The following is a 27,959-nucleotide window of genomic DNA, read 5'->3' as shown; positions in this document are numbered from 1 at the left end:
AGAATGTACATAGGTACAAAAATGTGTAGTGAGGCGATGATAGTACTTTTATACTCTTAGTATGTCTTGCACATTGGTATAGCATGTTCCTGGTTAATAAAGCTCCTCCTCAGCCCAGATGCTCACTGGTCCACTCAAACCTGCTCTGCAGTACTCATCACAGATGTGAGGTTATTCATCTGGTGTTCTTAGTCCTTTGGGCTCAGGATGTCTGGCAGGTTTAACAGCTTTGCTCGCCCAGGTTTAACAGCTTATTTATCGAGGTTTTCCCACAGGAGCTGAAATGATCTCGGAGGGAGGGAGTTTTGCAGGTGACTGGTGTTGAGAGCAGGACGTGATGTTCTGGCTCTCACTGTCCATTACTCGGGCTAACTTAATCCCCTGACCTGTGGAAAAGGGGTCAATTTTTTTTTAAAAAGGTGTGAAGTTACTCATCAATAGAATCCCATCAGAAATACAAGTCTGTCAAATCTACTCTCCCTGCGAGTGCTCAATGCTGATATTAAAAATGGGAAATGTCTACCTGAGAAGTCTCATAGGGGCAGATGCTAGATGGCCTCTGCAGCATGAATTCTCACTCATGGCCCTGATCTTAATGCTATCACTCTGCACACTTGCAGTAAATTCTCTGGGGGCCACTCAATGCTGGCATCTTCTGGAGGCTAATTAGACACTCGTCAGGAGGGTGCTTCTGAGGGGTGTGTGTTATATCAGTGTTAGTGAAGGGTGTGTTCTATCAAAGTGGGTTTAAAAGAAGAAATGTATTTGTTTTTGAAAAAGAAAGTGGTTTTATAGTGGATGGGCTGATTAAATCCAACATCCACCAATATAATTTCTGACATCTGCAAGGCACTGGTGCAGTGGAGATTGCAGAATCTTCCTTTCAAGAATGTTCAGTGAACTGTCGAGGGACCAAGAGGAAGTGAGAAGATTCCAACCTATCCTAACATCCCCCCAACCCAATTTCTCTCCTGAACATACTGACCTTTTCAGGGGTACCTTCCACAGTAACTAACAGCTTCAGATAATGTTCAGCATTACTCAGTCCTCTACATGCAGCCTGGAGCACTCTTTCTTCCAGAAATTGCAGTATTCTGCTACAATACTACACTCGCTGCCAGCTGGCCACTGAGGACAACACTTTGAATGTCAAATGTTACAAACGTGAGATTCAAAGCATAGCTGAAGGTTCAACATTAACCTGGGAATGGAATAATCAATTATGACAAGGGCCTTACACTGCCAACCTTCTCTCTCTCTTCCCCGCCCCGCGAAGGCACCATATCTCCCCGAACCGACCACTATACCTGTGCAGGCCGAGGCTGTGCGGGAGCTATTTGACCATGGACAGCATCACAGCCAAACCCAATCCTCTGCTACTCCACAATTCTCCAGCAGGGCTCAGTATCTGAAATCACGGTTGATTTTCCCTCTCTAGCTTCGGATGCCCTGACTGAGATCAGCTAACTCCGCCTAGACCAGGAGTTAAGCCTTCTGCTTGGTGAGGTTTATTAAGCACCACCTTAACCCAATGGGCCGTCAGGGCACTAACCCAGTTTTGATCATAGGTCGTATCTTAGATATAATTTATTCGATTGCCTTAAGGCTCAGTTTTAACAGGACTGTCGAGCAATACACTGGACTTTATTGCTCCAGGAGGGACTGGGCTCAGAGTTTCCATTTTTACAATACAGTTAATGTGAAAATGCTTTTCTAAAAAACAATTAGCAAGCAGTTACCTCTTGACAAAATAACGTGATCAGATTTAACAGTGGCTGGCTAGAACATTAAAGAAATGATACACTTCATCCTTGTCAAACACGGCCACTTCCACTGAACACTCCGCACAGCGCACTGGATGGTACATCTCCTCCTTGTCCCCATCCTGCTGAGAACCAGTCCCGATCGATCCTGTTGCACCTTTCACCCTCTTGTACTTATTCCTTCTCTTTCTGTTTGTTGGCTCCTTGTATTTGAGAACTTCTCCTCTATTAATGATACAATTCATCACAAACATCGCCCTGTACTGCTCTTTGTACAAGTCGTGCCTGAAAGAACAATATAAAGGGCGTGCCATTACTACACCAATGAGGGAAGAGCTGTTTGTTTATATACAATTTCAGTGTGAAACACTTCCCTCGTGTCTGTAAACGTGCTTGTGTTAAATGAGCTGGCGCAGTCACAACCCGGTTTCAAGTGTGCACGGCTCACGAGCACGAAACCAGCAATTACACACACGCACACACACACTGTGGGACGGCTGGTGTGGGAAATGGAAATGGTCTCTTGTCACTGGTGCAGTACAGGGCACCCTCCTGAGACTGGAGGTGAGGCTCGTCTGCAGCTTGGAAACATCAACATGAAAAACTTGAAGTCAAAAGCATGAACAGCAGTCCTCAGATCATCCCCGATCGCCTTGGCAATCTCTACTGCTCGACCCAGTGAGTCGTTGAGGGAACTTTCCTCTCACACAATCACATCACAGGAAGACACCAGCTGGTCCACCCAGCCAGTCCCATCCTGACACAGTGCAACCTGCAAACCCCATCAACCACCCCAGACACACACAGTCTCCTGTACAAAAATCTCTGGGAAATTCCTCTCTGACCCCGAAGGTGACCAGGCTCCAGAAGAGATGGAGAGAGTGTGGAATGGGAAGCTTTCTGTTCTCCGGTATGACCATCCACTCCCCCCGAGACACCCACTATTACCACAGCTCACGCAGCATGGTGTATTTTTCCTCCTGGAGGTCTGTCCCACTCATGGATGTCACAGAACGGCTGCAGGGCATTCTGGAGGGGGAGGGTGAATAGCCAGTCGTCATGGTCCATATCGGTACCAACGACATAGGTAAAAAAAAAAGGGATGAGGTCCTGCAAGGTGAATTTAAGGAGTTAGGAGATAAATTAAAAAGCAGGACCTCAAAAGGTAGTGATCTCAGGATTACTACCAGTGCCATGTGCTAGTGAGTATAGGAACAGGAGAATAGACCAGATGAATGCATGGCTGCAGGGATGGTGTAGGAGGGAGGGATTTAGATTCCTGGGACATTGGGACCGGTTCTGGGGAAGGTGGGACCTGTACAAGCGGGACGGGTTACACCCGAGCAGGACCGGGACTGATGTCCTCGCGGGGGTGTTTGCTAGTGCTGTTGGGGAAAGTTTAAACTAGAATGGCAGGGGGATGGGAACCTGAGCAGGGAGACAGAGGAGGGGGAAACAAGGATAGAAACAAAAGACAGAAAGGGAAGAAGCAATAGTGGAGGGCAGAGAAAACAAGGGCGAAAAACAAATAGGGCCATAGTGCAAAATAAAACTAAGATGACTAGCAATCTTAAAAAGACAAGTCTAAAGGCATTGTGTCTTAATGCACAGAGCATTCCCAATAACGTAGATGAATTAACAGCGCAGATAGATATTAACGGTTATGATATAGTTGTGATTACGGAGACATGGCTGCAGGGTGACCAAGGATGGGAACTGAACATCCAGGGGTATTCAATATTCAGGAAGGACAGGCAAAAAGGGAAAGGAGGTGGGGTAGCGTTGTTAGTAAAGGAGGAAATCAATGCAATAGTGAGGAAGGATATTGGCTCGGAAAATCACGATGTGGAATCTGTATGGGTGGAGCTAAGAAACACCAAGGGGCAGAAAACGTTGGTGGGGGTTGTCTATAGGCCCCCAAACAGTAGTGGAGATGTAGGGGAGGGCATTAAACAGGAAATTAAAGACGCATGCAAGAAGGGTACAACTATAATCATGGGTGACTTTAATCTACATGTAGATTGGTCAAACCAAATTAGCAATAATACTGTGGGGGAGGAATTCCTGGAGTGTGTACGTGACTGTTTTCTAGACCAATACGTTGAGGAACTAACTAGAGATCAGGCAATCCTAGACTGGGTAATGTGCAATAAGGATTAATTAACAATCTTGTTGTGCGGGGTCCCTTAGGGAAGAGCGACCATAACATGATAGAATTCCTCATTAAGATGGAGAGTGAAGTAGTCGAATCCGAAACTAGGGTCCTGAATCTAAATAAAGGAAATTACAAAAGTATGAGGTGCGAGTTGGCTATGATAGATTGGGGAACTTTACTAAAAGGGATGACAGTGGAGAGGCAGTGGCTAATATTTAAAGAATGTGTGCAGGAATTACAACAATTATTCATTCCTGTCTGGCACAAAAATAAAACAGAAAAGGTGGCTCAACCGTGGCTTACAAAAGAAATTAGGGATAGTATTAGATCCAAAGAGGAGACATATAAAATTGCCAGAAAAAGCGGCAAGCCTGACGATTGGGAGCAGTTCAGAATTCAGCAAAGGAGGACAAAGAGATTGATTAAGAGGGGAAAAATAGAGTATGAGAGTAAACTAGCAGGGAACATAAAAACTGACTGTAAAAGTGTCTATAAATAGGTCAAGAGAAAAAGATTAGTGAAGACAAATGTAGGTCCCTTAGAGTCAGAAATAGGGGAAATTATAAATGAGGAACAAAGAAATGGCAGAACAATTAAACATATACTTTGGTTCTGTCTTCACAAAGGAGGACACAAATAACCTCCCGGAAATGTTAGGGAACCAAGGGTTTAGTGAGAGGGAGGAATTGAGGGAAATCAGTATTAGTAAAAAAATAGTGCGAGGGAAATTAAGAACATAAGAAATAGGAGCAGGAGTAGGCCAATCGGCCCCTCGAGCCTGCTCCGCCATTTAATAAGATCATGGCTGATCTGATCCTAACCTCAAATCTAAATTCATGTCCAATTTCCTGCCCGCTCCCCGTAACCCCTAATTCCCTTCACTTCTAGGAAACTGTCTATTTCTGCTTTGAATTTATTCAATGATGTAGCTTCCACAGCTTCCTAGGGCAGCAAATTCCACAGACCTACTACCCTCTGAGTGAAGAAGTTTCTCCTCATCTCAGTTTTGAAGGAGCAGCCCCTTATTCTAAGATTATGCCCCCTAGTTCTAGTTTCACCCAATCTTGGGAACATCCTCACCACATCCACCCGATCAAGCCCCTTCACAATCTTATATGTTTCAATAAGATCGCCTCTCATTCTTCTGAACTCCAATAAGTAGAGTCCCAATCTACTCAACCTCTCCTCATATGTCCGCCCCCTCATCCCCGGGATTAACCGAGTGAACCTTCTTTGTACTGCCTCGAGAGCAAGTATGTCTTTTCTTAAGTATGGACACCAAAACTGTATGCAGTATTCCAGGTGCGGTCTCACCAATACCTTATATAACTGCAGCAATACCTCCCTGTTTTTATAGTCTATCCCCCTAGCGATAAACGCCAACATTCCGTTGGCCTTCTTGATCACCTGCTGCACCTGCATACCGACTTTTTGATTTTCTTGCACTAGGACCCCCAGATCCCTTTGTACTGCAGTACTTTCCAGTCTCTTGCCATCAAGAAAATAACTTGCTCTCTGGTTTTTCCTGCCAAAGTGCATAACCTCACATTTTCCAATATTGTATTTCATCTGCCAAATCTCCGCCCACTCACCCAGCCTGTCTATATCCCCCTGCAGGTTTTTTATGTCCTCCTCACTCTCTACTTTCCCTCCCATCTTTGTATCATCTGCAAACTTCGATATGTTGCACTCGGTCCCCTCCTCCAAGTCGTTAATATAGATCGTAAAGAGTTGGGGACCCAGCACCGACCCCTGCGGAACACCACTGGCTACTGGTTGCCAGTCCGAGAATGAACCATTTATCCCAACTCTCTGCTTCCTGTTAGATAACCAATCCTCCACCCATGCCAGAATATTACCCCCAATCTAGTGATTATTGCTCAAGATAAAGAATCTTTTATGTGGCGCCTTGTCGAATGTCTTCTGGAAGTCGAAATACACTACGTCCACTGGTTCCCCTTTATCCACCCTGTACGTTATGTCCTCAAAGAACTCAAGCAAATTTGTCAGACATGACTTCCCCTTCATAAAGCCATGCTGACTTTGTCCTATTAAATTATGTTTGTCTAAATGTTCTGCTACTGTCTCCTTAATAATAGACTCCAAAATTTTACCCACCACAAACGTTAGGCTAACTGGTCTATAATTTCCAGCCTTCTGTCTACTACCCTTTTTAAATATGAGTGTTACATTAGCAGTTTTCCAATCTGCCGGGACCTTTGCCGAGTCCAGAGAATTTTGGAAAATTATTACCAAAGCATCCACAATCCCCACTGCCACTTCCCTCAAGACCCTAGGATGTAAGCCATCAGGTCCAGGGGATTTATCCGCCTTGAGTCCCATTAATTTACTAAGTACCAATTCCTTAGTGATTTTAATCGTATTTAGCTCCTCCCCCCCTAGAGCCTAATGGGTCTAAAGGCTGACAAATCCCCAGGGCCTGATAATCTACATCCCAGAGTACTAAAGGAAGTGGCCCTGGAAATAGTGGATGCATTGGTGATCATCTTCCAAAATTCTATAGACTCTGGAACAGTTCCTACAGATTGGAGGGTGGCAAATGTAACCCCACTATTTAAAAAAGGAGGGAGAGAAAAAACAGGGAATTACAGACCAGTTAGCCAAACATCAGTAGTGGGGAAAATGCTAGAGTCTATTATAAAAGATGTGATAACAGAACACTTGGAAGGCATTAATGGGATTGGACAAAGCCATTATGGGTTTATGAAAGGGAAATCATGCTAAACAAATCTACTGGAGTTTTTTGAGGATGTAACAAGTAGAATAGATAGGGGAGAATCAGTGGATGTGGTGGATTTGGATTTCCAGAAGGCTTTTGATAAGGTCCCACACAAGAGGTTAGTGTGCAAAATTAAAGCACATGGGATTGGGGGGAATATACTGGCATGGATTGAGAATTGGTTGACAGACAGGAAACAGAGAGTAGGAATAAACGGGTCTTTTTCCGGGTGGCAGGCAGTGACTAGTGGGGTACCGCAGGGATCAATGCTTGGGCCCCAGCTATTCACAATATAGATCAATGATTTGGATGAGGGAACTAAATGTAACATTTCCAAGTTTGCAGACGACACAAAGCTGGGGTGGAATGTGAGCTGAGGAGGATGCAAAGAGGCTCCAATGTGATTTAGACAAGTTGGGTGAGTGGACAAGAACATGGCAGATGCAGTATAACGTGGATAAATGTGAGGTTATCCACTTTGGTTGTAAAAACAGAATGGTGGATTATTATCTGAATGGTGATAGATTGGGAAAGGGGAGGTGCAACGAGACCTGGGTGTCCTTGTACACCAGTCGCTGAAAGCAAGCATTCAGGTGCAGCAAGCAGTTAGGAAGGCGAATGGTATGTTGGCGTTCATTGCAAGAGGATTTGAGTACAGGAACAGGGATGTCTTACTGCAGTTATACAGGGCCTTGGGGAGACCACATCTGGAGTATTGTGTGCAGTGTTGGCCTCCTTATCTGAGGAAGGATGTCCTTGCCATGGAGGGAGTGCAACGAAGGTTTACCAGACTGATTCCTGGGATGGCAGGACTGACGTATGAGAGATTGGGTCGACTAGGCCTATATTCACCAGAGTTTAGAAGAATGAGAGGTGATCTCATCGAAACATATAAAATTCTAACAGGGCTAGACAGACTAGATACAGGGAGGGTGTTCCCGATGGCTGAGGAGTCCAGAACCAGGGGTCACTGTCTCAGGATACGGGGTATGCCATTTAGAACCGAGATGAGGAGCAATTTCTTCACTCAGAGGGTGGTGAACTTGTGGAATTCTCTACCACAGAAGGCAGTGGAGGCCAAGTCATTAGATGTATTCAAGAAGGAGATAGATATATTTCTTAATGCTAAAGGGATCAAGGGATATGGGGAAAAAGTAGGAACAAGGTATTGAGTTAGACGATCAGCCATGATCATTTTGAATGGCGGAGCAGGCCCGAAGGGCCTAATGGCCTACTCTTGCTCCTATTTTCTATGTTTCTATGTTTCTAACCGAGGATAGTCTGGCCACCTGTCCCAGGACAGCGTGTAGTGCTGTAAATCAGCTACCAGGAAGAACTAGTCAAGTAGACCTGGACTTGCATTTTCCCTCCCCCTTGATTGGATGGCCTGTCTGGGGCCTTTCCTGAGGACATGGCCAAATGGAAGGAAAGAGAGAAACTGAATCCAATTCCTCGTGGTCTGTGGAACACGGTACTGCAGCATACATGAGCTCAGTAACACCATTCGTGGCATAGGCCATAACCATCACACACTGGGTGCCAGAATGTCAGATATATCTACTTGTATTGGGTGATAATTAGCCTGTAAAAACGAGTCCACCTTCCTCGATCACCCCCTCCCAACAATCCCGGGATCTCATCGAAAAGTCCATCTAATGACTGCCTCCAGGATAAAGGTGTCAGCCGTGGCTCTGTGGCAGCACGCTTGCCTGAGTCAGAAGGTCGTGGGTTCAAGTCCCACTCAAGAGATTTAAGCACATAACCCAGGCCGACACTCCCAGTGCGGTACTGAGGGAGTCCTGCACTGTCGGAGGTGCCATCTTTTGGATGAGACGTTAAACAGAGATTACGTCTGCCCTCTTTTTCGAAGATCAGGTAAATTTTCCCCGGGGTCCTGGCCAATATTTATCCCTCAACCAACAATAAACAGATTATCTGGTCATTACATCATTGCTGTTTGTGGGACTTTGTTGTCCGCAAATTGGCTGCCCTGTTTCCTACGTTACAAAAAGTACTTTATTGGCTATAAACCGCTTTGGGACGTCCTGAGCTCATGGAAGGGCTAAAGAAATGTAATTCTTTCTTTGTTTAAATGAAGAATATTTATGAACTGTGAAAAACTAGGTAGATTTTAAACAAGGCCTTTCTGTTACTAAAGGAAAATCCCTTGTAAATGACAGCAGCAGAAACCTGTTGAAACAATTTTTTGCCCATGAATGTCAATGTGGGATTGCCTCTCCTCAGTACCCCCTCGATACCGTGTTTTACGTGCACACTGATTCACTTCCACAAGTAAAGAGAGTGGGTATAAAACTATACTGGAGGGCACCACCTTAAAGGAAAAGCAGCAGGATTTAACTGTTTCTTTATAAAGACACAACACGATGATGCAAGTTGTGTCTTTTAAATGGGGGTGTCCTTTTAAATGTTAGTTTAGGTGCATGCCATTTTTGGGCTGAGTGCAAGCAAGAAATCAAACAGCAGCACTAATTCTAACGATGTTTGAGTGGCTGGTCACAGGACATTTCCCCCCCCCCTTCTCACCTGAAGGCACTGACTCTTGCTGGAATAACAGATCCACAAGTTCTGATTACCCCTCCAGCTTCGCAGTCGTGACTGTTGGCAGGTCATTTTACAGTTGAGAGCATCACTGCCGCCTGGATCTATTCTCACCTGGTACCCACACACATGCATGGTCTGCTGGACACTGATCCGGAGCGGGAACCCTGGCTGCTCTCCCCTCCCTAGTCCAGTTAGAGGGCCCCCTACTGCCTCCCCAGCTGTGACCAGCGAACGTAGCATTGACTGGGGACCGAACCTGGGGAATTCTGGCCAGCTCCAGTGCAGGCCTGGTATCGGCACACAGGCTGATGGCTGCTGCTTACCGCTGGCAATCCAGGCACAGGGTTGTCATACACGCCGGACAGTTCAGGACCGCATCGCTGGCTGGAACAGGTGCTGTTTCCGACTGGTTTGATCTGTTATTAAGCCCACGATACCTGCAAGAGAAGAATGTTGGGAGTTAGGTCTACATGATGGCGTCTACTGCATGGAACAGGGATTCACCTTCAGTTCAGGAACTGTTTACACAAGTTCTTATCACTGTGTACGACCTGCTCCATAGGAGCTCACTGTCAATTACATTCTTTAAGAATTCTGCACAGATTACAGGTTAAATGTAAAGTTGCTTCAGAAGAGGAATAGACATTTAACCCTTCAAGCTATTGCATCTGACTGCAGGCCCACCAGAGAGTAACTTCCTCATCTGGAAACATTTTCAGGCTAAAGATTGGCCTGAGTCCATCCCATATCCTCTCAACCCTCTGTGTAAAAAGGTTTCTCCCACTCCATCCTAAATCTCTCACATTTAATCTTGTATCTATGGCCCCTCATTCTAGACCCCCAATCACTGGGAACAGACTCTTTCTATCTGCAATAAAACAAAAGCAAAATACTGCGGATGCTGGAAATCTGAAATAGAAACAGAAAATGCTGGAAACACCCAGGTCAGGCAGCTTCAGTGGAGAGAGACACAGAGTTAACCTGTTAGGTCGATGACCTTTCATCAGAACTGGAAGATGTTCGAGATGAACAGCTTTTAAGCAAATACAGAGCCAGGGGAAGGGGCAGAGAAAGAACACGAGGGAAAGCTCTGTGACAGCTTCTATCTACTCTGACCCTTCTCTTCATCATTTTAAACAACTGTCAAATCGTCCCTTCATTTCCTCTGTTCTAATGAAAACAACTCCAATTGTTCAATTTGTGTTTCCTCACACCAGGCTTCATCCTATAGTGAATCTGAATCGTACCCTCTCTACTGCCTCAATATCCTTCCTATAGTGTGGAGCCCAATACTGCAGACAGTGCTCGAACCGGCCCATCGAGTCCATGCCGGCCCCCTGCAAAAGCAATCCAGCTAGTCCCACTCCCCCGCCCTATCCCCGTAGCCCTGCAAATTTTTTCCTTTCAAGTACTTCTCCAGTTCCCTTTTGAAGGCCATGATTGAATCTGCCTCCACCACCCCCTCGGGCAGTGCATTCCAGATCCTAACCACTCGCTGTGTAAAAACGTTTTTCCTCATGTCACCTTTGGTTCTTTTGCCAATCACCTTAAATCTGTGCCCTCTTGTTCTTGACCCTTCCACCAATGGGAACAGTTTCTCTCTATCTACTCTGTCTGGACCCTTCATGATTTTGAATACCTCTATCAAATCTCCTCACAACCGTCTCTGTTCCAAGGAGAACAATCCCAGCTTCTCCAGTCTATCCACGTACCAAAAGTCCCACATCCCTGGAATCATTCTAGTAAATCTCTTCTGCACCCTCTCTAAGGCCTTCACGTCCTTCCTGAAGTGCGGTGCCCAGAACTGGACACAATACTCCAGTTGTGGCTGAACCAGTGTTTTATAAAGGTTCATCACAACTTCCATACTTTTGTACTCTGTGCCTCTATTTGTAAAGCCCAGAATCCCGTATGCTTTTTTAACCACTTTCTCAACCTGCCCTGCCACCTTCATATACCCCCAGATCTCTCTATTCCTGTACCCCTTTTAGATCTGTGCCCTCTAGTTTATATTGTCTCTCCTCACTCTTCCTACCAGAATGTTTCATTTCGCATTTTTCTACGTTAAATTTCATCTGCCACGTGTCTGCCCATGCCACCAGCCTGTGTATATCCTCTTGAAGTCTATCACTATCCTCCTCACTGTTTACTACCCTTCCAAGTTTTGTGTCATCTGCAAATTTTGAAATTGAGCCCTGTACACCCAAGTCCAAGTCATTAATATATATCAAGAAAAGCAGTGGTCCCAGCACTGACCCCTGGGGAACACCACTGTTCACCTCCCTCCAGTCCGAAAAACAACCGCTCACCACTACTCTCTGCTTCCTCTCCCTTAGCCAATTCTGTTTCCATGTTGCTACTGTCCCCTTTATTCCATGGGCCGCAATCTTGTTGATAAGCCTACCATGCGGCACTTTATCAAATGCCTTTTGAAAGTCCATTTCCACATCAACTGCATTGCCCTCATCTACCCTCCCTGTCACCTCATCAAAAAACTCTATCAGGTTAGTTAAACACGATTTGCCTTTAACAAATCCGTGCTGGCTTTCCCTAATTAATCCACACTTGTCCAAGTGACTGTTAATTCTGTCCCGGATTATCGTTTCTAAAAGTTTCCCCACCACTGAGGTTAAACTGACTGGCCTGTAGTTGCTGGGTTTATCCTTACACCCTTTTTTGAACAAGGGTGTAACATTTGCAATTCTCCAGTCCTCTGGCACTGCCCCTGTATCTAAGGATGTTTGGAAGATTATGGCCAGTACCTCCGCAATTTCCACCCTTACTTCCCTCAGCAACCTAGGATGCATCCCATCCGGACCAGGTGACTTATCTACTTTAAGTACAGCTAGCCTTTCAAGTACCTCTTCTTTATCAATTTTTAGCCCATCCAGTATCTCAACTATATCTTCCTTTACTGAGACTCTGGCAGCATCTTCTTCCTTGGTAAAGACAGATGCAAAGTACTCATTTAGTACCTCGGCCATGCCCTCTGCCTCCATGAGTAGATCTCCTTTATGGTCCCTTATCAGCCCCACCCCTCCTCTTAATACCCGTTTACATCACTCAGCTTTCCCCCAGAGTACAATTCTTACTTTTTTTTAAAACAAAATGTACCACCTGAGATCTTCTCCGTGAGTGACAGGGCAATCTCATACACTGGTGAGGCCACATAATTTGGGAACATAAATCAGACTGTGAGCACCACCCTGAGGTTTAGTCCTCTCTGTAGCTTTCAGACTCTCCCCTGCCTCAGCCTCGGTTCCCCCCCCCAACTCCACTGAGTTACTTTCACGCAACAGGCTCTGGGACTAATTTCTTCACCCAGTTGGAATCTTAAACTGCCCTTCAGCTTTGCATTTGACCAACACCAGGTGATGATGTTTCCATCCTCATCCTTGCCCATTGCCCAAGTGTTCCTCCATTGTCCTCAGCACTCGTTCGCCCTTCCAACCACCAGGTTATCCTCAAAAGCACAGGGAGGACACAGTGTCTCAGCCTCAGACAATTTCACCCCTTCCTCCAGACACAGGCCGAGCTGCCCAGATTAATACCTCCCTCACCAAAACAAGCATCTCACTGGGATCCCCAACCCAGGGTGGTGGCATCCAATTCTAAAGTATTGTGCAGATAAAAGACATATTCCAAATCCTAAGAAGTTGGCACCATTCAGATCATATCAAGAAGTCCCCAGGAAATTGATGCCTTGGACAGTGAGGGTGGATGCTGAGACTGTCCTACTGCCATCAAAGTTAGATTAGGAACTGAGCCATGTCTGGTAAATCTTCACAGCTCGCTCTTTGGCACTAGGTACTGCAAGCCAGACTATCAGCGCGTGTTCAAACATCCCTGAAGTTCAGGCACTCCAGCCTCTTGCTGCTACAGGTCAGCTGCCACCTCACCAGGAGAAGGGCCCCTCCTTCAACACAAAACAAAGAGAAAAGCTTCACTCACCCTCTCCTCTGCATGTCGACCCAGGCTTGGTCACGGTCATCTTGATCCGGGTCGTACAGCAGCTCATCATTGGTCAGAACCTTCTGCCTCTTCTTGCGTTTCTTCTTTGAATCAAATTCTTCTGCAAGTATTAGGGCAATGTTTAATGGGGTTGTCCGAGTGAAGGTGAGCTGGTTCACCAGTTAGTCAACCAGTAAACCAAAACCAGTGTTAATTCATTAAATTCATTCTTGAGTTGAAGGGGAAGGGGAGGCTAGGGGAGTGCCTTCGGTCCAAAGCATTCCTCTACTTTACAATAGAACGGAAATAAAATCATGCAGATCAGAAGTTTCAGTTCATATTTTTGTAGAATTTTTAATTTAAAAAAAATTATACGTTCTTGGGATGTGGGCGCCACTGGCAAGGCCAGGCATTTATTGCCCGTCCCTGGTTGCACTAGGTGGGGATGAGCCTTCTTTTTGGTACAACTGAGTTATTTGCTGGGCCACTTCAGAAGGCAGTTAAGAGTCAACCGCATTGATGTGGGACTGGAGTCAGTCCCAGACAGGGAAGGACGGCAGGTTTCCTTCCCTAAAGGACATTAGTGAACCAGTTGGGTTTTTAAACCACAATCCGACAGCTTCATGGTCACTTTTTACTTCCAGATTTTTAAAACTGAATTCAAATTCCCAATCTGCCACGGTGGGATTTGAACTCACTTCTCGGGATTTTTAGTCAAGTAATATAACCATTACACTACCAAACCTATATTGTCCACATGGAAATTTAGACTCAGTACTTGCAAGAAACAGATGAACCTCCTGATTTTCCAGGTCATCTCTGTTAGATGCTGTACCATTCCAGCAGTGTTTATAGCAGCATTTCCCAAATCGAACCCCACCAAATTAAGGGCCGTTTCTAGCCAATCACACCCCCTCCTTCCCCACGTTCTCCTCTCCCTGTGAAGAGGCTAACCCTTGCTCGGATGTGCTCCTTGGAACCAGCAGCCCTTAGGTACCCTGCCCAAGTGATCAATCTCCATGCCTGACCCTTGACAGTGGCAGTTGGCAGGCTATTTGTCTACAGAAGGCATTATGGGCAAGCCTGGAATCCCCCCTAGCAGCAGGTGTGACTGGACAGCGATCAGGGGTGATTTTTTTTCCTTCTTCCTTTCCTGGGGCAGTGAGACCAGTGGCAGTGTTCAGAGTTTCATCCACATTAACCAATAATAAACCATTCTTAACCAAAGTAAAACTAAAGCGAACGCAGGAATCCAAACAAGGTCAGGTTGTGGTAAACCTGGACCTGCCCCATTAACTGAAAGCACCAGAGGTTTGATTCGGGGATCACACAAACCCTCAGTCCTGTAACCCAGGTCTACGTCATTGTGCAGGTTCCCCGTGTTTGAAGCTCTTCCAACTGCAAGTATGGCGGCAGAACAAGCGGAATCTTACCCTGTTCATCTTCAGCCTCAGAGTCTGAATCGAAGTACACTTCATCGTAGTACTGAGGCTCGGGTACAGCTCGGGATCCATGGGTTCCAACACCGGACGAAGCACCTGATAGAGGGACGATCAGAGCGACAAACAGCAGGCGTTTTTGTTAAAATTGCTTCTGTGTGAAAATTACACTCAACAAGGTGAGGGCTGTTGGTGCAAGGACTGGATCTCTGATCAGCATCAAACACTCCCAGGGCAGGTACAGCACGGGTTAGATACAGAGTAAAGCTCCCTCTACACTGTCCCATCAAACACTCCCAGGGCAGGTACAGCACGGGTTAGATACAGAGTAAAGCTCCCTCTACACTGTCCCATCAAACACTCCCAGGGCAGGTACAGCACGGGTTAGATACAGAGTAAAGCTCTTTCTACACTGTCCCATCAAACACTCCCAGGGCAGGTACAGCACGGGTTAGATACAGAGTAAATCTCCCTCTACACTGTCCCATCAAACACTCCCAGGGCAGGTACAGCATGGGTTAGATACAGAGTAAAGCTCCCTCTACACTGTCCCATCAAACACTCCCAGGGCAGGTACAGCACGGGTTAGATACAGAGTAAAGCTCCCTCTACACTGTCCCATCAAACACTCCCGGGGCAGGTACAGCACGGGTTCGATATAGAGTAAAGCTCCCTCTACACTGTCTCATCAAACACTCCCAGGGCAGGTACAGCACGGGTTAGATACAGAGTAAAGCTCCCTCTACACTGTCCCATCAAACACTCCCAGGGCAGGTACAGCATGGGTTAGATACAGAGTAAAGCTCCCTCTACACTGTCCCATCAAACACTCCCGGGGCAGGTACAGCACGGGTTCGATATAGAGTAAAGCTCCCTCTACACTGTCTCATCAAACACTCCCAGGGCAGGTACAGTACGGGTTAGATACAGAGTAAAGCTCCCTCTACACTGTCCCATCAAACACTCCCAGGGCAGGTACAGCACGGGTTCGATATAGAGTAAAGCTCCCTCTACACTGTCCCATCAAACACTCCCAGGGCAGGTACAGCACGGGTTCGATACAGAGTAAAGCTCCCTCTACACTGTCCCATCAAACACTCCCAGGGCAGGTACAGCATGGGTTAGATATAGAGTAAAGCTCCCTCTACACTGTCCCATCAAACACTCCCAGGGCAGGTACAGCACGGGGTAGATACAGAGTAAAGCTCCCTCTACACTGTCCCACCAAACACACCCAGGGCAGGTACAGCACGGGTTAGATACAGAGTAAAGCTCCCTCTACACTGTCCCATCAAACACACCCAGGGCAGGTACAGCACGGGTTAGATACAGAGTAAAGCTCCCTCGACACTGTCCCATCAAACACTCCCAGGGCAGGTACAGCACGGGTTAGATATAGAGTAAAGCTCCCTCTACACTGTCCCATCAAACACTCCCAGGGCAGGTGCAGCACGGGTTCGATACAGAGTAAAGCTCCCTCTACACTGTCCCATCAAACACTCCCAGGGCAGGTACAGCACGGGTTCGATACAGAGTAAAGCTCCCTCTATACTGTCCCATCAAACACTCCCAGGGCAGGTACAGCACGGGTTAGATACAGAGTAAAGCTCCCTCTACACTGTCCCATCAAACACTCCCAGGGCAGGTACAGCACGGGTTCGATACAGAGTAAAGCTCCATCTACACTGTCCCATCAAACACTCCCAGGGCAGGTATAGCACGGGTTAGATACAGAGTAATGCTCCCTCTACACTGTCCCATCAAACACTCGCAGGGCAGGTACAGCACGGGTTCGATACAGAGTAAAGCTCCATCTACACTGTCCCATCAAACACTCCCAGGGCAGGTACAGCACGGGTTAGATACAGAGTAAAGCTCCCTCTACGCTGACCCATCAAACACTCCCAGGGCAGGTACAGCACAGGTTCGATACAGAGTAAAGCTCCCTCTACACTGTCTCATCGAACATTCCCAGGGCAGGTACAGCACGGGTTCGTTACAGAGTAAAGCTCCCTCTACACTGTCCCATCAAACACTCCCAGGGCAGGTACAGCACGGGTTAGATACAGAGTAAAGCTCTCTCTACACTGTCCCATCAAACACTCCCAGGGCAGGTACAGCACAGGTTCGATACAGAGTAAAGCTCCCTCTACACTGTCCCATCAAACATTCCCTGGGCAGGTACAGCACGGGTTAGATACAGAGTAAAGCTCCCTCTACACCGTACCATCAAACACTCCCAGGGCAGGTACAGCACAGGTTCGATACAGAGTAAAGCTCCCTCTACACTGTCCCATCAAACACACCCAGGGCAGGTATAGCACGGGTTAGATACAGAGTAAAGCTCCCTCTGCACTATCCCATCAAACACTCCCAGGGCAGGTACAGCACGGGTTAGATACAGAGTAAAGCTCCCTCTACACTATCCCATCAAACACGCCCAGGGCAGGTACAGCACGGGTTAGATACAGAGTAAAGCTCCCTCTACACTGTCCCATCAAACACTCCCAGGGCAGGTACAGCACGGGTTCGATACAGAGTAAAGCTCCCTCTACACTGTCCCATCAAACACTCCCAGGGCAGGTACAGCACGGGTTCGATACAGAGTAAAGCTCCCTCTATACTGTCCCATCAAACACTCCCAGGGCAGGTACAGCACAGGTTCGATACAGAGTAAAGCTCCCTCTACACTGTCCCATCAAACATTCCCTGGGCAGGTACAGCACGGGTTAGATACAGAGTAAAGCTCACTCTACACTGTCTCATCGAACATTCCCAGGGCAGGTACAGCACGGGTTCGTTACAGAGTAAAGCTCCCTCTACACTGTCCCATCAAACACTCCCAGGGCAGGTACAGCACGGGTTAGATACAGAGTAAAGCTCCCTCTACGCTGACCCATCAAACACTCCCAGGGCAGGTACAGCACAGGTTCGATACAGAGTAAAGCTCCCTCTACACTGTCCCATCAAACACACCCAGGGCAGGTACAGCACGGGTTAGATACAGAGTAAAGCTCCCTCTACACTATCCCATCAAACACTCCCAGGGCAGGTACAGCACGGGTTAGATACAGAGTAAAGCTCCCTCTACACTATCCCATCAAACACTCCCAGGGCAGGTACAGCACGGGTTAGATACAGAGTAAAGCTCCCTCTACACTGTCCCATCAAACACTCCCAGGGCAGGTACAGCACGGGTTCGATACAGAGTAAAGCTCCCTCTTCACTGTCCCATCAAACACTCCCAGGGCAGGTACAGCACGGGTTCGATACAGAGTAAAGCTCCCTCTATACTGTCCCATCAAACACTCCCAGGGCAGGTACAGCACGGGTTAGATACAGAGTAAAGCTCCCTCTACACTGTCCCATCAAACACTCCCAGGGCAGGTACAGCACGGGTTAGATATAGAGTAAAGCTCCCTCGACACTGTCCCAATGTGCACTAGCCCCAAGGTGAGAAGACAGCTGCCATTTTTTAATTTTCCACATCAATCATCTTTGCGGATTCAGATTGTTAATTTAGTTGCAATCAGTGTGAAGTTTGGGACAGTTTTGTTCAGTGGATCCATTCCCATGAGGATCTGAGTTGAGAGTGCTGACACCAGAGAGACTTACACTCAGCAGACCTTCGTCCCATTGGTTTGAGCTGGAGGTCACAAAGATGAAAGGTCAATGGTTCACCCAGAAATCTACTTAAATATTCACTCGATAAAAACAACCATCTCCGAAGTTTAATTTATTAAAATCAGAGAGTAAAACCAGAGACAAGGGATTACTTAAACTATTCGTATCACCATGTTTTGATAAATTTGATTCCTGCTTTGACACCATTTTGAGTTACAGGAAAAACGTTTGAAGCCTCTGAACACACCTTCAGCTGCTGATGCCCAGCTGCCCTCGATCACCTTCATGGTGGAATCCAGCTCTGCTGCCATCTCTTTCTCAAATTCATCGTCGCTGGACTCGCTTTCCCCCGTTAAGTACTCCTTGATCAGTTTGCGTTTGCGTTCAGGAGTGCCATGGAGGAGAATGTCTAACTCGTCTTCAGAGCTGGGAGAAGGAAGAACATATTCAGAACTTACCTCCAATTAATGTCGTACCTGCTCAGAAAATGTGTGAGGAACAATTAGACTGCGAGGCTCCTTAAACACGTCAGAAAAATACATCAAATATGGGAAATTCCCTAGGATTGGCAATCTTGGTCATACAATGACGATGAAGAGTGGTAGGACGTGCCAGTACTGACTGATGCCAGAGGTAAATCACAAGTCCAAAGATACTTGCCAAAATAATTCAAATTTGTACATATCCCACTGCAACCAAGTTTACAACTCCATTTACATGGCACCAGAGTTCTAGGCAGTTAAATTGTGGGAATGAATGAGGTTGTGCGTTGGCACCAATATCTCACAGTAAAACTATCCCATTGCCTAAATTCAACAGACACGTTAAAAGTCCATCAGCACACATCCTCCTGTAACAGAGTTTAGACCGAGTTCTACTGGTGTTGCCACCAATTCCCTTCTATAGTTCGGGAAACCCAGACTATTATTTCAAAGTCGGATCAGAGGACACAAGTTTAAATTAATGTAAAGTAAATTGAAGAGAGTTATTAAGAAGGACATATTTACAGAAATGGTGAGAAATGTCTGACATAATCTGCCAGACATGGCAGTAAAGTTAAAAGCATTAGGGAGCTCAGTTGTATGTCAGCCTGGGAGAGATAGAGGGCTAAAGGAAAGAGCTAGATTGGAAGAGTTAGGGGACTAGAGTCACGAGTAAGGCTGGGTGAGTTAGGGGACTACGGGAACTATAGAACCATTGAAGTTTACAGTGCAGAAGGAGGCCATTCAGCCCATTGTGTCTGTGCCAGCTTTTTGCTGGAGCAATCCAAATTTAATCCCACTGGTTCACGCTCCCCCCCATATCTTGCCTGCTTCAAAAGTTTACCTACTTTTCCTTTAAAAGTTTCAATAGTTTCTGCCTCAACCACTCCCTGTAGAAAAGTATTCCACGCTCCAACAACCCTCTGTGTAAAGGAATTTCTTCGAACCTCTCTCCTCACACTCGCTTCCATTGATCACCCTGGTCACTGACTCCCCAAACAGAGGAAATAGTCTTTCCCTGTTCACCCTATCAAAACGCTTCATCATTCTAAAAACCTCTATTAAATCACCATAGCCATCTCTGCTCCAGTGGAAATGGTTCCAGCATTGTATGAGCTAGGCTGGGAGAGTTAGGGGTCCAGAAAGATGAGCTTTGGTAGACTGAATTGCCTTTTCTCATGTGATGAGACCAATGGGTTATAACATCATGAGACACACGGTGGGGGGGGAGTGTTAGTGAAGGAGTTTATCACACCGCTAGAAAGTATGGATATCCTGGGATTGTGTTAAGACAGAATCCATATGGATAGAGTTAAGAATCAGGAAGGGAACTGGTATAATTCTCAGCGTGCATGATAAGCCACCAAACAGCGGAAATAAGACAGAGGGGGAGATATGCAAGAATAGCAGGGCAATAATACTGGGTGATTTTAATTATCCGAAGAGATTGGGATAACAATAATGCAGGTGGTTAAAGTGAGGACCACTTTTTAAAATGCATCCAGGAGAGCTTCCTAGATCAGTCTGTTTCTTGCCCAACAAAGAAAGAAGCATTGCTTCATTCTGGGAAATAACCAATGAGAATAGGTGAACAATTGCAACCACAACATAGTTAGGTTCAAAAACAAAAAACAGAAAACGTTGGAGACACTCAGCAAGTCAGGCAGCCTCTCTCAACAAAACAGGAGACAGCTGACAGCTCAGGTACAAAAGCCTTTCTCAGAACTGACCCTGAAACTTCAACTCTCTCCTGCTTTCTCGACAGAGGCTGCCTGACTTGCTGAATGCCTCCAGGATTTCTGTTCTTGATTTCGATTTCAGTTCTTGATTTCGATTTCAGTGTTTAGCTTTTTGTTCATTGTTAGGTTGAATGTAAGAATAGAAAACGATAATGAGGGGTCAAAGAGAAAGGTGTTGAACTGGAAAAAGGCAAAGATCAGTGAGATAAGACTGGCTCTGGTCCAAAGTTAGCAAACAGGAGTATGGATCAGCAATGGGAAATCGTCCAACAGAATACAAAGTTGATATATTCTTATCAGACAAAAAGGGGCTACATCAAAGAATATCGTTCTGGGTAAATAGAAAAATTAAAACTGAACTGAAACAAAAAGGGAGGATTATTATAAAACTAGGGCTAACAATACTAAAGAAAATCATGAGGAATATAGAAAGTGTCGCAAGAAGTGAAAAGGGAGATTAGAAGGGCTAAAGGGAAATATGAAAAAAGACATTCAGATAATATAAAAGGAAACAGAAAGGCCTTTTATAAGCATCTGAAAGTAAAAGAATAATTAAAGAGAGGATAAGACCGCCCAGGGATGAGGAGGGGGGACGGAGTCTACTTCTGGATGGTAAAGATATGCCTTTTCTTTAATTAACGATAAAGGCGACCCTGGGTTGTCCCAGTGTCATCAAATAAAAATGCCCCCTTTTAGAGGGGCACAACTAATAGAAAACTAAATCATAAAAAGCAAAGGAAACTTAGCAAATTAAATAATAATATTATTGTCGACATCCACTACAAACTCCAGTCCCAAGGCCTCATGCATACCGGCGGACACAGTGTGCTCCCTCTCCAGGCGGATAAGGCCATGGAAGAGAGGCGTGCTGGCAGAGTGACCAACCCCATGGGCCCGTCCAGCCTGGACCTGTGGATGGTCACCTTGGTGAGGTCCAGGAGCAGACCCACAAGGTGTCCTTCTGTCTTACCCGCCCCCCTCCGCACCAGGCAGCCAAAGATCAGGAGCGTGGGACTGAAGTGCAGCCAGAAGTTGAGGAGCAGCCCTTTCAAATAGTGGAAGAGGATCTGCAACCTCTCACAATATGAAGTACAGACTCATCCAGGCCATAAAAGTTACAGGCGGTCTGGGAGTCCGTGAACTGACTTAAAAACCGGTTTGACAGAACTGCTCTGTGCAACACTATTCACCCCAAATCCCCAATGGTGCGGGTATGGAGGTTAAGTCAATATTTTATATTTATTTTTACAACTGATAGTGGAAGTGCAAATGTTACACCCCTGCTCAAAAAAGGGAGAGAGATAAACCTGGCAATTACAGGCCAGTCAGCCTAACGTTGGTGATTGGGAAAACTGTTAGAGACAGTAATCCGGAACAAAATTAAATTGGCACTTGGAAAAGTCTGGGCTAATAAATGAAAATCAGCACGGATTTGTTAAAGGAAAATCGTGTTTGACTAAGTTGATTGAGTTCTTTGATGAAGTAACGGAGAGGATTGATGAGGGTAGTGTGGTTGATATTATGCATATGGACTTTCAAAAGACATTAAAGTACCACATTATAGTCTTGCAAGTAAAAATGAAAGCCTATGGGATTAAAAGGGCAGTGGCAGCATGGATACAAAATTGGCTAAGGGACAGAAAGCAGAGAGTAGTGGTGAACGGTTGTTTTTCATACTGGAGGGAAGTATACAGTGGTGTTCACCAGGAGTCAGTATTAGGACCACTGCTCTTTTTGATTTATATTAATGACCTAGACTTGGGTATAGAGGGTATAATTTCAAAGTTTGCAGATGACATGAAACTCAAATGTAGTAAACAATGTGGAGGATAGTAACAGACTTCAGGACATAGACAGACTGGTGAAATGGGCAGCACATGGCAGATGAAATTTAACACAGAGAAGTGTGAAGTGATACATTTTGGTAGGAAGAATGAGAAGAGGCAATATAAACTAAATGGTACAATTTTAAAGGGGGTGCAGGAACAGAGAGACCTGAGGGTGTATATACACAAATCTTTGAAGGTGGCAGCACAAGTTGAGAAGGCTGTTAAAAAAGCTTATGGGATACTGGGCTTTATTAATAGAGGCACAGAGTACAAAAGCAAGGAAGTTATGCTAAACCTTTATAAAACACTGGTTAGACCTCAGCTGGAGTATTGTGTTTAATTCTGGGCACCACACTTTAGGAAGGATGTCAAGGCCTTAGAGAGGGTACAGAAGAGATTTACTGGAATGTTATCAGGGATGAGGGACTTCAGTTATGTGGAGAGACTGGAGAAGCTGGGGTTGTTCTCCTTAGAACAGAGAAAGTTAAGGGGAGATTTGATAGAGGTGTTCAAAATCATTAAACAGAGTAAACAAGGAGAAACTGTTTCCAGTGGCAGAACGGTCGGTAACCAGAGGACACAGATTTAAGGTGATCGGCAAAAGAGCCCGAGGCGACATGAGGAAACATTTTTTTATGCAGAGAGTTGTGATTTGGAATGCTCTGCCTGAAAGGGCGGTGGAAGCAGATTCAATAGTAACTTTCAAAAGGGATTTGGATAAATACTTGAAGAGGAAAAATTTGCAGGCCTATGGGAAAAAAGCAGGGGAGTGGGACTAATTGGATAGCTCATTCAATGAGCCGGCACAGGCAGGATGGGCTGAATGGCCTCCTGTGCAGTAACGTACTATGATAAGTGCTTGTATGTGTGCTAGAGGAGGAAATGGAACATTCACAGAGATAACTGCAGAAAAGGAATTGGTTTTGAACAGATTAGCAGAACTCAAGTTCCTGATGTCATCCACCATAGGCTATTGAAGAAAGTCAGAGAGGTGATAATCGGGGGATGGTGGCCCGAGTGGTTATGGTGCTGGGCAGTGGTCCTTAGTTCAAATCCCACCATGGCAAGTTGGGAAATCAAATTTAATAAATCTGGCAGCAGAAAAAGAAAACCACATAAGCTGTTGGATTGTCGTGAAAATTCATCTGGTTCATTAATGTCCTTCAGGTAAGGCCAGATCAGCCTACATGTAGGTTGAAGGTAGTAATCTCAGGATTGCTACCAGTGCCACGGGCTAGTCAGAGTAGGAATGACAGGATAGCTAGGATGAATACGTGGCTTGAGAGATGGTGCAAGAGGGAGGGATTCAAATTCCTGGGCCATTGGAACCGGTTCTGGGGGAGATGGGACCAGTACAAATTGGACGGTCTGCATCTGGGCAGGACTGGAACCAATGTCCTAGGGGGAGTGTTTGCCAGTGCTGTTGGGGAGGGTTTAAACTAATGTGGCAGGGGGATGGGAACCGATGCAGGAAGTCAGTGGGAAGTAAAGTGGTGACAGAAACAAAAGGCAGTAAGGGAGAGTGTACAAAACATGACCGGACAGATGGTCTGAGAAAGCAGGGCAAAGACCAAGGGAAGTCTAGATTAAACTGCATTTATTTCAATGCAAGAAGTCTGATGGGCAAGGCAGATGAACTCAGGGCATGGATGGGTACATGGGACTGGGATGTTATAGCTATTACTGAAACATGGATGAGGGAGGGGCAGGACTGGCAGCTCAATGTTCCAGGGTACAGATGCTATAGGAAAGATAGAGCAGGAGGTAAGAGAGGAGGGGGAGTTGCGTTCTTGATTAGGGAGAACATCACGGCAGTAGTGAAAGGGGATATATCCGAGGGTTCGCCCACTGAGTCTATATGGGTAGAACTGAAAAATAAGAAGGGAGAGATCACTTTGATAGGATTGTACTACAGACCCCCAAATAGTCAACGGGAAATTGAGGAGCAAATATGTAAGGAGATTACAGACAGCTGCAAGAAAAATAGGGTGGTAATAGTAGGGGACTTTAACTTTCCCAACATTGACTGGGACAGCCATAGCATTAGGGGCTTGGATGGAGAGAAATTTGTTGAGTGTATTCAGAAGGAATTTCTCATTCAGTATGTGGATGGCCCGACTAGAGAGGGGGCAAATCTTGACCTCCTCTTGGGAAATAAGGACGGGCAGGTGACAGAAGTGTTAGTGAGGGATCACTTTGGGACCAGTGTTCATAATTCCATTAGTTTTAAGATAGCTATGGAGAATGATAGGTCTGGCCCAAAAGTTAAAATTCTAAATTGGGGAAAGGCCAATTTTGATGGTATTAGACAGGAACTTTCAGAAGTTGATTGGGAGAGTCTGTTGGCAGGCAAAGGGACGTCTGGTAAGTGGGAGGCTTTCAAAAGTGTGTTAACCTGGGTTCAGGGTAAGCACATTCCTTATAAAGTGAAGGGCAAGGCTGGTAGAAGTAGGGAACCTTGGATGACTCGGGAGATTGAGGCCCTAGTCAAAAAGAAGAAGGAGGCATATGACATGCATAGGCAGCTGGGATCAAGTGGATCCCTTGAAGAGTATAGAGATTGCCGGAATAGAGTTAAGAGAGAAATCAGGAGGGCAAAAAGGGGACATGAGATTGCTTTGGCAGATCAGGCAAAGGAGAATCCAAAGAGCTTCTACAAATACATAAAGGGCAAAAGAGTAACTAGGGAGAGAGTAGGGCCTCTTAAGGATCAACAAGGTCATCTATGTGCGGAACCACAAGAAATGGGTGAGATCCTAAATGAATATTTCACATCGGTATTTACGGTTGAGAAAGGCATGGATGTTAGGGAACTTGGGGAAATAAATAGTGATGTCTTGAGGAGTGTACATATTACAGAGAGGGAGGTGCTGGAAGTCTTAACGCGCATCAAGGTAGATAAATCTCCGGGACCTGATGAAATGTATCCCAGGACGTTATGGGAGGTTAGGGAGGAAATTGCGGGTCCCCTAGCAGAGATATTTGAATCATCGACAACTACAGGTGAGGTGCCTGAAGATTGGAGGGTAGCAAATGTTGTGCCTTTGTTTAAGAAGGGCGGCAGGGAAAAGCCTGGGAACTACAGACCGGTGAGCCTGACATCTGTAGTGGGTAAGTTGTTAGAGGGTATTCTGAGAGACAGGATCTACAGGCATTTGGAGAGGCAGGGACTGATTAGGAACAGTCAGCATGGTTTTGTGAGAGGAAAATCATGTCTCACGAATTTGATTGAGTTTTTTGAAGGGGTAACCAAGAAGATAGATGAGGGCTGTGCAGTAGACGTGGTCTACATGGACTTCAGCAAAGCATTTGACAAGGTACCGCATGGTAGGTTGTTACATAAAGTTAAATCTCACGGGATCCAAGGTGAGGTAGCCAATTGGATACAAAATTGGATTGACGACAGAAGACAGAGGGTGGTTGTAGAGGGTTGTTTTTCAAACTGGAGGCCTGTGACCAGCGGTGTGCCTCAGGGATCGGTGCTGGGTCCGCTGTTATTTGTTATTTATATTAATGATTTGGATGAGAATTTAGGAGGCATGGTTAGTAAGTTTGCAGATGACACCAAGATTGGTGGCATTGTGGACAGTGAAGAAGGTTATCTAGGATTGCAACGGGATCTTGATAAATTGGGCCAGTGGGCCGACGAATGGCAGATGGAGTTTAATTTAGATAAATGTGAGGTGATGCATTTTGGTAGATCGAATCGGGCCAGGACCTACTCCGTTAATGGTAGGGCGTTGGGGAGAGTTATAGAACAAAGAGATCTGGGAGTACAGGTTCATAGCTCCTTGAAAGTGGAGTCACAGGTGGATAGGGTGGTGAAGAAGGCATTCAGCATGCTTGGTTTCATTGGTCAGAACAGTGAATACAGGAGTTGGGATGTCTTGTTGAAGTTGTACAGGGCATTAGTAAGGCCACACTTGGAATACTGTGTACAGTTCTGGTCACCCTATTATAGAAAGGATATTATTAAACTAGAAAGAGTGCAGAAAAGATTTACGAGGATGCTACCGGGACTTGATGGTTTGACTTATAGGGAGAGGTTGGATAGACTGAGACTTTTTTCCCTGGAGAGTAGGAGGTTGAGGGGTGATCTTATAGAAGACTATAAAATAATGAGGGGCATAGATAAGGTAGAGAGTCAAAATCTTTTCCCAAAGGTAGGGGAGTCTATAACGAGGGGGCATAGATTTAAGGTGAGAGGGGAGAGATACAAAAGGGTCCAGAGGGGCAATTTTTTCACTCAAAGGGTGGTGAGTGCCTGGAACGAGCTGCCAGAGGCAGTAGTAGAGGCGGGTACAATTTTGTCTTTTAAAAAGCATTTGGACAGTTACATGGGTAAGATGGGTATAGAGGGATATGGGCCAAGTGCAGGCAATTGGGACTAGCTTAGTGGTATAAACTGGGCGACATGGACATGTTGGGCCGAAGGGCCTGTTTCCATGTTGTAACTTCTATGATTCTATGTGATTTCAATCCTACACTACATTGTTGACTGAAACCTAAATAATGCCACAGCGTTATTTTGAAGAGCAGCGATGTTCTCCTAGTGACCTGGACAATATTTATCCCTCAACCAACATCACTAAAACAGATGACCTGGTTATTTATCACATTGCTGTTTGTGGGATCTTGCTGTGCGCAGAATTGGCTGCCGCATTTCGCACATCACAACAGTGACCACAGTTCAAGAGTAAAGTCTTTTTGAGATAACTGAAGGGTTTATCAGGGTGAACGGGGAGAGGGTTCCCTCCGGACCGGGGGTCAGTGAGGAGCGGGTTTCGAGACACCCGGAGTGTTCTCGGATCAGGCGGGCGGGCCTCGGGCTAATTCCCACCCAAAGCCCCCGAGGCCGGCCGGCCGACCGAGCCGGGGCCCGCTTTCAGACTCCCACCCCCGGCCCGGCTCACTCACCTTGAAGCTGGATCCTCCTCATCACTCGGCTCCTCCACCAGATATGGGTCGTCCTGCTCCTGGCGGCTCATGGTAAAGCGAGCCCGGCCTGTCCCGAGTCCCCGATCGATCCCCGGCCTGTCCCGAGTCCCCGATCGATCCCCGGCCTGTCCCGAGTCCCCGATCGATCCCCGGCCTGTCCCGAGTCCCCGATCGATCCCCGGCCTGTCCCGAGTCCCCGGCCTGTCCCCGATCGATCCCCGGCCTGTCCCCGATCCCCGGCCTGTTCCCTGTTCCCGATCCCCGGCCTGTCCCCGATCGATCCCCGGCCTGTCCCCGATCGATCCCCGGCCTGTCCCCGATCCCCGGCCTGTTCCCTGTCCCCGATCGATCCCCGGCCTGTTCCCTGTCCCCGATCCCCGGCCTGTCCCCGATCGATCCCCGGCCTGTCCCCGATCGATCCCCGGCCTGTTCCCTGTCCCCGATCCCCGGCCTGTTCCCTGTCCCCGATCGATCCCCGGCCTGTTCCCTGTCCCCGATCCCCGGCCTGTCCCCGATCGATCCCCGGCCTGTCCCCGATCGATCCCCGGCCTGTTCCCTGTCCCCGATCCCCGGCCTGTTCCCTGTCCCCGATCGATCCCCGGCCTGTCCCCGATCCCCGGCCTGTTCCCTGTCCCCGATCCCCGGCCTGTTCCCTGTCCCCGATCGATCCCCGGCCTGTTCCCTGTCCCCGATCCCCGGCCTGTTCCCTGTCCCCGATCCCCGGCCTGTCCCCGGTT

The 27,959-nt window shown here is 46.6% G+C and overlaps 1 protein-coding gene across 2 annotated transcripts; it reads right to left on the bottom strand.

Moving 5' to 3' along the window:
- Window positions 1-24: 24 nt before the first annotated feature.
- eapp (e2f-associated phosphoprotein) lies at window positions 25-27,593 on the bottom strand. 2 transcript variants are annotated; one of them, XM_068000736.1, is made up of 7 exons: window positions 27,580-27,593; window positions 27,202-27,318; window positions 18,482-18,660; window positions 14,605-14,709; window positions 13,172-13,292; window positions 9,544-9,657; window positions 25-2,048 (listed from the first exon to the last, which is right to left on the bottom strand). In XM_068000736.1, exons 2-7 carry the CDS (start codon window positions 27,270-27,272, stop codon window positions 1,766-1,768), a joined length of 873 nt encoding a protein of 290 aa, XP_067856837.1. In that variant the 5' UTR covers window positions 27,273-27,318; window positions 27,580-27,593; the 3' UTR covers window positions 25-1,765. The 2 variants fall into 2 exon arrangements, with proteins under 2 accessions (XP_067856837.1, XP_067856836.1); XM_068000735.1 differs by lacking the exon at window positions 27,580-27,593 and adding an exon at window positions 27,551-27,564.
- Between the last annotated feature and the right edge of the window lie 366 nt (window positions 27,594-27,959).

The sequence above is a fragment of the Heptranchias perlo genome, chromosome 19 (assembly GCF_035084215.1).
Source record: "Heptranchias perlo isolate sHepPer1 chromosome 19, sHepPer1.hap1, whole genome shotgun sequence".
Classification (NCBI taxonomy): Eukaryota; Metazoa; Chordata; class Chondrichthyes; order Hexanchiformes; family Hexanchidae; genus Heptranchias; species Heptranchias perlo.
Note: the sequence above shows the minus strand (reverse complement) of the source record. Positions and strands in the feature narration are given on the sequence as shown.

Excerpts from the sequence above, each read along its gene's own strand:
- eapp (XM_068000736.1), bottom strand. The coding sequence starts at position 27,272 with ATGAGCCGCCAGGAGCAGGACGACCCATATCTGGTGGAGGAGCCGAGT. Across the intron at positions 18,661-27,201 it reads GAGGAGGATCCAGCTTCAAG|CTCTGAAGACGAGTTAGACA; the intron begins GTGAGTGAGCCG and ends TCCTTCTCCCAG. Across the intron at positions 9,658-13,171 it reads GTCGACATGCAGAGGAGAGG|GTATCGTGGGCTTAATAACA; the intron begins GTGAGTGAAGCT and ends CTTCTCTTGCAG.